This window comes from Eucyclogobius newberryi, unplaced genomic scaffold (genome assembly GCF_026437365.1).
Source record: "Eucyclogobius newberryi isolate DKJ021-1_F unplaced genomic scaffold, fEucNew1.0.hap1 SCAF_8, whole genome shotgun sequence".
Lineage (NCBI taxonomy): Eukaryota > Metazoa > Chordata > Actinopteri > Gobiiformes > Gobiidae > Eucyclogobius > Eucyclogobius newberryi.
Genome location: NW_027316500.1, coordinates 18,782,935 through 18,796,592, shown reverse-complemented (window position 1 = coordinate 18,796,592; position 13,658 = coordinate 18,782,935). Strand labels below are relative to the sequence as shown.

Sequence of the window (13,658 nt, the reverse complement as noted above, 5' to 3'; positions counted from 1 at the left end):
AGTTGAAAATACATTGTGCAACAGAGACAATGGCATTATTAAATCAACAAGAGTAAACATTCTCACATTTTCATCAATAATTTACTTTTTTGTAGATATTCTCTACCTAGAAGCCTTCAGTCACCATATTTCAACATTTCATTTGATCATATGTTCAAAAAGTACAGCGTACAATGGAAATAATCATCTAACAAGTCGACTTCTAAAATAATCATTAATTGCAGCACTATTGCTTAGTCTGGAACGTTCTCATGGATTTGTTTATGTCTTCAAGTATTTCATTGCCCCAAAATATTCTCTGTGAGTACCTTGCCCCTCCACAGATCTGACCCATAACGTGAAATGACGGTGGAATGGGCCGCGTGTCACTTTCATTGAGGTAGAAAAGTCAAATTGAAGCGTGGCCTTTTATTTACAGTGTTTGCTACATCCTGCGGGGCCCTAAGTTCAGCCTGATCCGTGTGACCTCCAGTAACAGTCCGGGACGGCGGCGTTGATTGTCCCATGTCGTGATCCGGAGCGCGAGGCCTCACGTTCATCTTCAGCGATGACGTAATGACGTAAGACACACACACAAAACAGAGAGAGGAGCAAACGTCACCGAGCAGCACAAAGAAGAGTCCATTTGTCATTATTATCTCCATGTCTGTTACTGATCTAAAAATAGACGTGATTGTAGCCATTGTGGCTCGTGTTTCTCCCTGAGGAGTTTCTGTTTCCCTCCCGCGCGCTGTGTCTCTGCGCCGCGGGGCCCCTGAGCCGCGGGGCCCTTGAGCCCTGACAGTGGACACTCGACTCCGCTTTTGTTCACACAGAGAGCTTGGCTTTCACTGATGATACTGTCAAAACTAAAGCCCCATATAGATAGACCCGTTGGGAGTTACTGGAAATAAATCAAGTGTATTTGCTTACTTCGAGGTGATGCACACGGCCTCACTGCGCATGCTCCGTCGGGCCTGCAGCGGGAGCACGGTCTGGGCCTGGAGGCAGTACTGGGCCTTGCGCTTCACGTTCTTAATGTTCAGTTTGTGAAAGCAGCAGTTCATCTCCCACTCCTCCTGTGGACAGAAGATGTGACGGTTTGCACACGGAGAGCTAAAAATGACAATATAATTTTAGTGCAAAGTGTTATAGTGTTCTTGTGTTGTTTGTTGTTTAGGGCGCTTCCCCTTTTCTTCTTCTGTTTGTTTAGTAGTAACTGGATTATCAAAGGTCACAACAATATAAATGCAATATATGATTTTATGTAACATGAACTTCTATTTCATTTACATGCATTTGTGGAATTTGTTGGTGAATTTTAGCAAGGAAAACAGCAGAAAACATATATCACCTTAAATCTAATTGTAACCTGCCACAGCCTTCAGAGACTGGCGAGATCAAGATTTAAGGAGTACTTAAATATAAACTCTCCAGTGTTTTACAATAGTTTTCCATTCTTATTGCTCCAGAGATGCTTCGTTTTGCACATTTCAAACAGTCCAAAATGTGTCAAGAGAAGAAGCAGGATGAGGGTCGGTGCCAGTGCCCACAAACCATTGGGTCATTTGTTGGCATTGTATTAATAGATATAAATCCTAGTGTTACTTGTTACACTCTGTACCTCCTGTCCATTCTCTCTGGTGAGGTAGATCTTGAAGAACAGGTCCCTGTGTTTCTTCCGGACCTGTGCGCGTGGAGGTTTCACACGGACCGTGATTCCTCTCTGCGTGCTGTTCAGCCTCAGAAACGGTGGGCTAATTTTGGCTGTGGGACAATAAAGAAACATGCATACAATTGATTAAAAGAAAATTCATCTAATATAATAAATAATTGAGATATAGAGACATACAGTCCCAACGTGGGCTAAACCTGCGGGACAAAGCCCAGGGTGATGTAGCAGCGGGTGAAGACACTTGCACCCGGGCGTAGTACCACTCGGTGAGGTCAGAGGTCACGTCACTGAGGTTGCACTTGGGCTTCTGGATGCCCTGGCAGTGGTTCACGTTTACCCACAGAGGCTCGCCATAGCTGCGGACACACATCAGCCAATCAGAGGACTGCATGGGATGACGTCATCATCATCACAACAATGCAAAGGAAAGGTTATTCTTATTCTCACATCTTCCACTGGACGAAGTATTTGAGGGAGGAGCTGTTGGAGGGTGGGGTCCACAGCACAGTGGTTTTGTAGTCCACGGAGTCGAAGTGCACCTGAGCAGGAGGCAGAAGGCCCACTGACACAGAGGAGGAGGCTACAGTCAAAACACACTTGATTTATATTATACATGTAATAAAACAAGGAAAAGCAACAGTAGAATAAGTGCTGAGTTTGATCTTACTATTGTCCCAAAACAATAAAAACAGTCAAATAAACGCCAACCATAAAATACCAATAAATAAGAATTGTAATTTAAATAAATCAAAATGACATATATGGTTAAGATAAAATGTGATAAAAAGTGTATAAAGTATTGATACTTTCAAACCTATACTAACATAAACAGAATACAGCTTGTGACATTAAAAGGCTTATAGCATGCATGGCTGGCCTATACATATGCATATAAATACAGAAAATAACTATAATTACATGTTATTAATGTTAGTGAAAAACATGGTGTATTTATTTATTTCATTAATTCGAGCTATGCAATCTACAGCCTTCACAGTCTGTGTCTAACTTTTAACCCACCTAAGTGTCCGAAAAGACATTTAAAGAAAATTCAAAAACAAAAGAACTAGTAATTCTACAACACAAACTCACATTTTCTGAAAGTTTGTGAACTAAACTATATCAAGCAGTTTTCTTGTTGAGTGAGTGCGTACCTTGTGTGAGAGCGGCTCTCATGGTCCCCAGCAGCACGGCGGCCCCCAGCAGAGCTCTCATGTTCCTCATGTTCCTCACTCACTGCAGGAGCTCCGAGCATCACGGCCTTTTAAACGAAACCACTTCTTTTTTTTTAAGTTCCTCCTGCGTGATTCATCCTAGATCACTTTTCAAGACGGGCATCAAACTACAAACCCTGTGGTCATGTGGTACATACAACAATACAAACTTTATGAATGGGTCACCTAAGAATACCTGAGCAGTATTTATGATAATGCAACAGTGCAAATGTAAGAAAACATTTGAACATTGAAGTGCGCTGCGGGCGCTGCTTTCCGGTAGAATCGCCCCAGTTTGACTGGAAACACCGTATGGAAACTGTTTGTTGTGCAATATATGAAATTTACACTGATAAACATTGAGTGATGATGATGGTTGCACACACGAATCATTAGAATATTGTATAAATCATTGTATAAATGCATTTTAACGCTTACATAACATACAATAGGACTTTATATTACCCTGTTTTAGAGTATTAAGTATGGGATGGGTTATTGGTGAAATCTGTGATATCGGTATCAAAACACATGAAACCACTGACTTTATCTCTCAGATACCGAGAAGTTAAATAAATTACCCATACATTTCTAAATTCTTAATCATCCTGCACCGGTTTTGTTTTTCAATTTACTGTACTTTTTAGGTCACTTCATATGTGAAGAATAAGTATTGGTCAAACATTGGTTATTGACCAAAATAATAAGTATTTTATGGTCATAAAGATGGACATGTAGCCACAATTATTTTTCCAACAAACCTTTAAATCTGCTTTAATTCTGGGCTTGTATTTTTTAAAACTGTTGCTTGATTTTACATTTGATGCTAAAAAAAATTCCTGATCGTGTATCAGACATGAAAGATCGACAACTTACCTCGAACAAACTGCAGTTTTAAAGTAAAAGCCTTGAGTTCACAGCTCTAACTAAAACTAAAATATTGTTCTTCTCTATTGGGAAAAGGTCCTACTCCTACGCACTGGACCAGCAAAGAGGAAGATGAGCACTGCTCCATAAATCACTCTTCAGAGGAACAACATGGAGGCCTCAAATGTCAACACACATCTGCTTTTTCTTTAAACATTTATTCTATAGTAATAAACAAAAGAACTGAATACCATTATACTTGTACAGTAGAAATGATGCAGTTGAAAAGAAAAACATGAAGTCCAATTCCAAACATAGGCAGTGACTTATATACATGAACTGAACAGATGTATAACCACAGAGATTATTAACAATAAAACCACTGTTCCCGACTTAATGATACAGCAAGGTTATTTAGAGTCTCAACATAATGGATAGTGCTTTACAAGATTTTAAATATATATACACATTTTTAAAAAATCACGTATTAATTAATTCTGTGACGCTTGTTCCCGTTAGTGGTCACGGGTGACTGGAGCCTGTCCCACTTTGGGCCTCAGGCGTGTCACTGGAGCCTGTCCCAGTGACTTTGGGCCTCAGGCGGGTCACTCCCTGGCCAGCTCATCGCAGAGGTAACACAGCCAAACATTCACTAAAAAAACATGAATCATTCTAAAACAGGCAACTCTCATCACATCATTTTAAGTGCATCATCTTTGAAGCCAATGGCACATCATTAAACATTAGACAAAGAATAGGTGACAAACATCAGGCAAATACTATGGCTTATAAACCTCCATCTTTCACAGCGGCGCGTTGGCCTTTACCTCAGGATGTTTATTTGTGTCACTTTGAGCTAAAGGCCAATCAGATTGCCCCCCCGTGGTTTGACCTTTGCTGTACAGAACATGGAAGCACGGAGGCAGGTTATGCCCGCTCATAGTGTAAAAAGGCCTAAGTGCTCAGTTCAGTGTAACAGAACTTAAAGTGCATGATGTGAGTCATGTTTTCATACGGTCGTAGCACTGTTAAAGTTAATATTCATCAGGTACAATCAAAGTCACTTTTTAAGTTATTTTGGTAAGGTGCAAACAACAAGAGCTCACTCTCATTTAAAATTATCTTTTGAAATGTTTAGACTTGAACATGATAAATTTTGCAAACCTAGAGTTGAGCAAATATACTTAAAGTGCACATCTGGGCAACAGTGCTGCAGATTCATGGGACAAATCCTGCTCCAATAAAAGGCTAGTATCTGCATACCAATATCATATTTGTATTTGGGAATTTGAATAAATGATTGGAACTATTGCATGTGATTGGATTCATAATTATTCACTAAAGGGCGTGACTCGTATGATCTCGGGGACGGTGCCTCCTCCACTTCATCCTCGTCTTCCTCTAAGCACCTTCCCTCTGTGTAGCCTGGTGTCTCCGGCACTTCCTCCAGCTCGGGTTCATGGTCATTGTCTGGCAGTCCAAGACGCAGTCGCAGGTCATCTACACCCGGGCTACTCACGGATGTGTCCTGGGACTGTGGGATGGGCGCTTCAGAAGCGCGAGGCACCACATCTACAGGATTCAAAACCTCTGTATTCCCAGGTGACGGTGGAGCCCTGTTATTACGGGCAAATGTCTTTAAGACAAACAAGAACAAATGTAAGGGACTTGTACAAAACATTTCTTGTATTTAGTTGGATTTCAGTTGGTCATGTCTAGTGTGTGTGAAACTGTCTTGAAATTTTACAAAACCTTTCCTCAATATGTTGGAGAATCTGTAGATGTATTAGGAATATCTAATATTGTATGTGAACAATACCAACAGTAAGTACTCTGTATTCTTCTGCCAATTGCATATTTTATTTCATCAATTTCCAGGAATGTGCCTGAACACAGATTTATGCTTGGGAATCTAAATGATTTAATGTGCATTTATTTATTCACTGGGAAAATAAACAATACCATTAAGTGTGTGCAGACATTTATGTGCCAAACTTTAGCTGTTTCTAATCTGGTGTCCATTAAGTCTTTATGGATCAACCATTCGAAGCGCATTTGGTGTGCAGCGCTTCAAAGACAAGTCACTTTTTGGAGGAGGTGCACATAATACATGTTTTAAATAAACATGAGAACATTTTCCACCACAAACTTACCAGAACGTTTGGATTGTTAGTTTTCCGTCTCGTTTTCTTAAGAAACACCATGACCCCAATGATCAGGAAAAACCCCAACACAATGACAACAGGTAAAACGTAAGCGAGGACACCTGAAAAATAATTCAGAAACAACCACATCATTATTGTCACGGGTCTAAAGATTCACGTACAGGACAATATAACAAAAAAAACCTTGTGAAACTCAACTGATTCCGGCTGCTTTCAGAGGTTCTGAACAGTACAGCTTTGTGGCCTGCACTGATATTTTATTCATCTCCCCAGAAATGTTCAAACAATAAGGTTCCTCACTGTCATGGACGAGAAACTTGTCCTGACATATGCTCTCTGTGCACGTGTAGTCATGCGACACGTTCTGCAAGAAGCATAAGAAATCAAATTAGAAAGAGAATAACATAATATTACACGTTCAGCACTAATGCAATGCAGCCCGACCTGGTTTATGATCGTGACGTGGTACTGAAAGAGGGGCTGGCCAGCTCGCGAGTCCAAGTTTTTCTTCTTCCGTAGTTTGTGACTGGTGGGATATAAAAGTCCTGGATGTGTGAAGCTGAAGTGCAGATGTTTGTCCTCTAGGGCGACATTGACCAAAGGAAGGTCCACTTTACCTGTCGAGCAGAAGCAAAAACACACAGAACATCAGTGACCAGAAAACACACTGGGGACATGGTCTTTTTCACCCCTCAAAAATTTCCTCGACTGGTCTAGTATTGAGTAACAAAGTGCAACAAGGAGAAAATAAACTTTACTAAAAATAAAAACTAAACTAAAATAGTATGTTTGAATAAAAACTTTATACATCTCCGTCTCACGTACATATAACTGTTACTAGGGCGTCTTTGAAATAGCTGTACTCAATCCCTTCCTCAGGTACTGGCTCAGACTGGACCCCGTCCTTCACAGCAGACACCATCACCATGTACTCATTGCCCGGGTCAGAATAATCAGACAGGTCAAAGGACGTAGAGTTCACCAAAAATGAAACGGGGTCCCTAAATGAAAAAGAAATGTAAATATATTACCGTATATTAAGCTGAAATGCGATACAACTATGGGTTAAAAGCTTCAACTGACCTTTGTGTTGACCTGACGAGCACTTTAAACTTGAGTCCATTCGACAGCTGTTCATACGTCCACATAAGAGTGTTCTGCATGTTGTGACAACGCAGTGTCACATTAGTTGGAGGCGGCACTGCAGAAAAGGACAGTGAGCGTCAGCAAACAAATGTAATGTTAGCGGGAATCCACTAGAGGGAGCCAAACGTGTGAAAAGTGTGCCATGGAACCAACGGAGAATGATCACAAGAACTTCCCCTGAATGCCATTAAATTGAGAAGACAAAAAGGATCCAGAGTAGAGCTGGGTTGAAAAAAATGATTTTCCGATTTTTAATCGATTCGCATATTAATGACCGATTATCGATTTGTACGTCCAAAGATCGACTTTTTTTTTTTTTTTTAATATAATTATTTTCTACATTTCCCTCAGTGAACTTTAATCTACCTTCAAGAAAGATAATTCAGGACTCCTGGATTATCTTTCTTGAAGGTAGATTGACCCTTAACCTTTTCATCAGTCTTCCATCAGTAACTACCAATACTTGTAAGATTTGCCGTTTAATATTGATATAATACTAGTTTTAATATGTTGCTTCTCTACACAGTCATGAAGTGAAGGAAACGGTTCAAATGCATTTTTCATTTTTAATAACATTAACCCCCGGATCGGATCGAATCGAAATCGGATCGAATCGGATGGAATCTGAGAAAATCGAGAAAAAAAAAGATTTTGAAACGTAAAAATCGGAATCGAATCGATTCTTGAAATTTGAATCGAAACCCAGCTCTAATCCAGAGTGACATGTGGTAAGTGAACATCATTTCAAAAGTATGAGCAAATGAGTGCATCGAAGTCACTTAGTCAGAAAATGGTATATATTGTACGGATGTGTGTTTAGATAGATGATGTTTTGGAGTAGGACTGACTTTACTAAATGAGTGATTGTATCAACATTCTTGAAATGTATACTGTACATTCATTGTGTTTTATTAGCACGAACGCCATTTTTGACATCAACCTGTCCAGGGACTGCAGGTGGAAATGAACAACTTTGCAGTGAACTGGCACAAGCGTCTTTCCTGTAGGTCAATGTTTTATGTGCATTGTCCCTAATAACTTAACTAATAAACTAAACTTAACAACAACAACAACCACCAATTATTAGAACAATTCGCATTAGACCAAACTATGTCATGGTCTACTCATAAATAATGTGGTTTCTAATGAGTACAAATGTCTCACTAATTAGAAGAAATGCTCATTTTATGCCAAAAGAAAGAAAACTGGTAACTGCTCTCACCTGGACAACTGTTCCTGTGGTATTGTCACTATTGTGTGAATCCAGCAAAGACCTGAACGAACTCCAGATCGCTCAGGATCAAACTCATGCTTATGCCATGTACGACACGGTCATGGTGGAAAGTCAAAGTCAGACTGGTGGTAACAGTTTGGTTTTGTCTTTGAATAAAGTCTGAACAAACACACTTTGAGCCCCACAGTTACATCCCAACTGTCACTGCCTAAACAAAGAACACACACACAGCCAAAACACGTTCTATACAGAGGCATTTCTCACTGTGCTGCCGCAAGAAATGATGCGAATGGAGAATCATGAGGTTTTAAAAAGCTGTAAGAAATCCTTGTTTGAAAATGTAATCATGCCATTGATTAATGCAAACCAAGTAAAGTGACAGAGTTGTGTGTATTTGCAAAACGCGTTATGACTGAACTGTTTTTTTTTATTGTTAATGTGCTTCATAAGACCCCAGGGAGAGCAGTCGGGGGACTCTGAAATAAATAATAAACAGCACAATCCAATACATATTAAGACAAACTCTAAATAATAAACACTGACACAATTTTGACATAGAGGAATACATGTTTTTAAGTTATTGTATGGCATGAATCTTTAACTGTTTTACCATTCAAATAAAAGCAGTATTGATGTGAATATCTTTGGCTTTATCTGCATGTGATACAAATGGTCCAGCTCTTCGTGATACTCTTTCAGGTATTCCCCAAACCTTTACAACTCTGACTCACTGCGCCGAGAGACAAACACGTGACTTTCATTTTCGACAATATTTGTGCAGATAGAATTGCTCTAAATATGCTGCGCCATTCACATACAAAACACACAATCACTGGTGTGTGGGTGTAAAAGGTGTTAACCGCCAGTGTGGTGACGGGGCTGCGGTGGAGCGTGTAAGCACAACAAACCGCATCAAACAGCTTTTTAAAAACACGTCGAGGCTGAATCTGGGTGAAAAACAGTCCAATATAAACCAAAAAAAGGAGCATATTTATTCATCAAGCTTTTCAAACAACCCAAACAAGTTTCTGTGTAGAATTAGGTCAGCTAGACAGACTTAGATCATGTGTGAGATTTGTTTTAAGAAAGGCTGCACCATTCGGGAAAAGTATTTGATTGAATTTATGTTTTAATCATAAGATTCTGTTCAAAGTGCACATTTTAAAAGCATTCAGGGGAATTCACAAAAAAACTGAGATCCAAACGATTAAAAGAACTGAGCTAACACACATTTCAGAACAGGTTTGAACAGATCCAGACCACACGGTGATAAAGTTTGTTCAGTTCATCAATAATCGGGATTACAGGTCACAATACAATCAAATTAAACTAAAAATGTTGTCATTGTGACACGTTTTAGAAGCAACAACAAAAAATTGAAAATAAAAAATTAACCCTGAAAGTAAAAAGCTTTTATATCTGGTTTTATAGTAAACAAAGAGGGTTGTTTCAAGTGAAACCAAAACACTTTATCAGGAGGTCCAGGTGGTGGGCTGGTCCTGCTAGAGCAGGGGAAGTATTGAAGTTCCCGGTCTTCGTAGATTGAGAATGACTCTCGGATGAGAGTCGAAATGTTTAGTTTTTTCCTTACAGAAACAAACAGCCCTGGACAAATGAGGAATTACACCGACACCTTTTATATCTGGACTTTATTATATGTTTATTATCAACTTAAAAATCTCTTTACTTTATCATTCACATAGCTTGATGTAATGTGTCAATAATCCTGAATAATTGTTGGATTATGTTCCTTCTCTTAATAATAGTAACAGTAAAACTCTGACTACTGTGTTAGTCTAAGGCAGGATGTGTTTGTGTTTGTGGAGCACTTCAACAATTGCAGCCTTTGTATATCGCGTCATTCAAACTGTGACTGATCTTACAGCTCGGGTTGTGGTCGACTGAAGACGTTCTTGGTCGACAAAAAGGAAGCTCTGAAAAGCTCTGAAAACTATTAACTGTCCAGAGTCTCAAGGGAATTCATGAAAAAAGCAACTATTTATGACAAAAAGTGACACTAAGCAGCATATTTAATTAAAAAAAAGTTAGCTCACCCTATGTCCTCTGTTTTGGTCAATATAAAGATTTAATAAATAAATAAATGAAATAATGAATCAACTAATACAAATCTTGGTCGACCGATAATTGACTAAGTTACTAATAAGTTACTAAAGGTTAACCCTACTTAAATTACTGGTTTTAGCAGCATTTTACTCACTTTCTGCTTCGGTTAAATTATAAATGGCACAAGAAGACTTTGGATTCCACTGGACTGTAGCGAGACCAAACAGTAAATATGGGAATATTAACGACATGCAAAGAAAAAACAAGATATGGAGGCGGATAATAAAACTACTGACTGGATCAATCCTGCAGCCACTTCAGACAAACTGTGAGGGGGATTTGAGTGACTCAAAATGAGTCAATTGATAAGACTATAATGTTTTGACTTCAAATAATAATAACAGAACATATAGTGTTGTGAACAATCTGTCATCAGTTTTGTGTCTTTGAGAACCAAATACCTTTTTCAGATGTCATGGAGACGAGACATGGGCAGTGTCAAGACAATAAGGTATAAATAATCAAAAGTCCAAAAAGAACGTAAGCCTAATATAATATGCAAATAACAATATCCAACGTGTGTAATAATATGTGATAAAAAGGCCCTTAACAGACAGAATATGTCTAGAGCCTTTAGTCAATAATAGTTAGACAGGAATTGATTGCACAACTTAAGGGCCAGGGAAATAAAACTAAAAAGAGGAACTAAGAAACCCCAAAAGAACAAGTGTAACGTCTCAAGGAAATAAATCAAACGTCCAGGGAGTAAATCAACATGTTCTGCTTGGTCTTGCACATGTCCAGAGTGTTTTTGCCAATACATGAGAGACATGGAGTTGGATAATACGGATCTTAAAAGCAGTAATATGTGGTCAAACTGTGGACATGTTTGTTTGTAATACGGGTTACAAACGCTGCAGTGCTAACAAGTTATTTGCGATGCCCGCTAATAGCAACTGCCCAAACCTTTGTCTCACAAGTTAATGAACAATTTGGTTTAATTCGAGCTGTTTTAGCTAAAGTGAGAGACTCACCAGCAGCGGCTGTTTCCACATGTGTCCCACACCAGCTCAGCACAAAGACGAAGGGAATGACGCGCGTGTCCATGTTAGCTAATGGTTATTTCACAAACTGAAAGACGATCTGTCCTCGTGTCGTTTACTTATTGTCCATCGAAGACAGGCTCAGATCAAAACATATTCCTTACGTTCCCAAAAGCTCCTGAAAAGACTTTGTGGACATGCGACATGAGCTAATGCAGCGCTCCCAGGCCCATGGATCCACGCAAAGCGGAAGTGGACACAACGGAGCCTGATGCCACGCCCCTCTGCGTCCTCACGCGCTCACGCTCGTGCGTGTTCTGTGGAGATCAGACACGCTCAAGAAGAAATACGTTACATTAGTACTTTACAAACGTCCGAGTGTAGGGCGGATGTTTAAAAGTTGTATATTTCGACCTTGTTTCCCTTTCTGAGAACACGTGACCATTGGGAAAGGGGAATATTGAACCCGGAATCTACGGGGAATTTCCTGCAACTTTTTGTTCTGGAGACAGCCACCGCCCCGTCTAAAGACACCAGGATAACTCCCTATAATATATTAGACACCAGGATAACTCCCTATAATATTAGACACCAGGATAACTCCCTATAATATTAGACACCAGGATAACTCCCTATAATATATTAGACACCAGGATAACTCCCTATAATATTAGACACCAGGATAACTCCCTATAATATATTAGACACCAGGATAACTCCCTATAATATTAGACACCAGGATAACTCCCTATAATATTAGACACCAGGATAACTCCCTATAATATATTAGACACCAGGATAACTCCCTATAATATTAGACACCAGGATAACTCCCTATAATATTAGACACCAGGATAACTCCCTATAATATTAGACACCAGGATAACTCCCTATAATATTAGACACCAGGATAACTCCCTATAATATTAGACACCAGGATAACTCCCTATAATATTAGACACCAGGATAACTCCCTATAATATTAGACACCAGGATAACTCCCTATAATATTAGACACCAGGATAACTCCCTATAATATTAGACACCAGGATAACTCCCTATAATATTAGACACCAGGATAACTCCCTATAATATTAGACACCAGGATAACTCCCTATAATATATTAGACACCAGGATAACTCCCTATAATATTAGACACCAGGATAACTCCCTATAATATATTAGACACCAGGATAACTCCCTATAATATTAGACACCAGGATAACTCCCTATAATATTAGACACCAGGATAACTCCCTATAATATATTAGACACCAGGATAACTCCCTATAATATTAGACACCAGGATAACTCCCTATAATATATTAGACACCAGGATAACTCCCTATAATATTAGACACCAGGATAACTCCCTATAATATTAGACACCAGGATAACTCCCTATAATATATTAGACACCAGGATAACTCCCTATAATATTAGACACCAGGATAACTCCCTATAATATTAGACACCAGGATAACTCCCTATAATATTAGACACCAGGATAACTCCCTATAATATTAGACACCAGGATAACTCCCTATAATATTAGACACCAGGATAACTCCCTATAATATTAGACACCAGGATAACTCCCTATAATATTAGACACCAGGATAACTCCCTATAATATTAGACACCAGGATAACTCCCTATAATATTAGACACCAGGATAACTCCCTATAATATTAGACACCAAGATAACTCCCTATAATATTAGACACCAGGATAACTCCCTATAATATTAGACACCAGGATAACTCCCTATAATATTAGACACCAGGATAACTCCCTATAATATATTAGACACCAGGATAACTCCCTATAATATTAGACACCAGGATAACTCCCTATAATATTAGACACCAGGATAACTCCCTATAATATTAGACACCAGGATAACTCCCTATAATATTAGACACCAGGATAACTCCCTATAATATTAGACACCAGGATAACTCCCTATAATATTAGACACCAGGATAACTCCCTATAATATATTAGACACCAGGATAACTCCCTATAATATATTAGACACCAGGATAACTCCCTATAATATTAGACACCAGGATAACTCCCTATAATATTAGACACCAGGATAACTCCCTATAATATTAGACACCAGGATAACTCCCTATAATATTAGACACCAGGATAACTCCCTATAATATTAGACACCAGGATAACTCCCTATAATATATTAGACACCAGGATAACTCCCTATAATATTAGACACCAGGATAACTCCCTATAATATTAGACACCAG

At 39.0% G+C, this 13,658-nt stretch overlaps 2 protein-coding genes across 2 annotated transcripts; both read right to left on the bottom strand.

Annotated features, from left to right (window-relative positions):
* Positions 1-908: 908 nt before the first annotated feature.
* Positions 909-2,880, bottom strand: il22ra2 (interleukin 22 receptor, alpha 2). Its single transcript, XM_072437017.1, has 5 exons — positions 2,809-2,880; positions 2,102-2,216; positions 1,832-2,010; positions 1,604-1,746; positions 909-1,058 (listed from the first exon to the last, which is right to left on the bottom strand). Exons 1-5 carry the CDS (start codon positions 2,876-2,878, stop codon positions 909-911), a joined length of 657 nt encoding a protein of 218 aa, XP_072293118.1. The 5' UTR covers positions 2,879-2,880.
* A 1,054-nt stretch (positions 2,881-3,934) lies between these two features.
* Positions 3,935-11,603, bottom strand: ifngr1l (interferon gamma receptor 1-like). The gene is made up of 7 exons (XM_072436751.1): positions 11,379-11,603; positions 6,984-7,101; positions 6,726-6,901; positions 6,345-6,517; positions 6,099-6,264; positions 5,889-6,001; positions 3,935-5,371 (listed from the first exon to the last, which is right to left on the bottom strand). Exons 1-7 carry the CDS (start codon positions 11,449-11,451, stop codon positions 5,042-5,044), a joined length of 1,149 nt encoding a protein of 382 aa, XP_072292852.1. The 5' UTR covers positions 11,452-11,603; the 3' UTR covers positions 3,935-5,041.
* Positions 11,604-13,658: the final 2,055 nt, after the last annotated feature.

What these genes read in the sequence shown, in the direction of transcription:
- ifngr1l (XM_072436751.1), bottom strand. Translation starts at nt 11,451, where the DNA reads ATGGACACGCGCGTCATTCCCTTCGTCTTTGTGCTGAGCTGGTGTGGG. An exon ending in CTCGTCAGGTCAACACAAAG is followed by an intron (nt 6,902 to 6,983) that starts GTCAGTTGAAGC and finishes TTTTTCATTTAG; the next exon opens with GGACCCCGTTTCATTTTTGG. An exon ending in CTAACAATCCAAACGTTCTG is followed by an intron (nt 5,372 to 5,888) that starts GTAAGTTTGTGG and finishes TTTGTCTTAAAG; the next exon opens with ACATTTGCCCGTAATAACAG.
- il22ra2 (XM_072437017.1), bottom strand. Translation starts at nt 2,878, where the DNA reads ATGAGGAACATGAGAGCTCTGCTGGGGGCCGCCGTGCTGCTGGGGACC. An exon ending in GAGAGCCGCTCTCACACAAG is followed by an intron (nt 2,217 to 2,808) that starts GTACGCACTCAC and finishes CCTCTGTGTCAG; the next exon opens with TGGGCCTTCTGCCTCCTGCT. An exon ending in GTTTAGCCCACGTTGGGACT is followed by an intron (nt 1,747 to 1,831) that starts GTATGTCTCTAT and finishes ATTGTCCCACAG; the next exon opens with CCAAAATTAGCCCACCGTTT.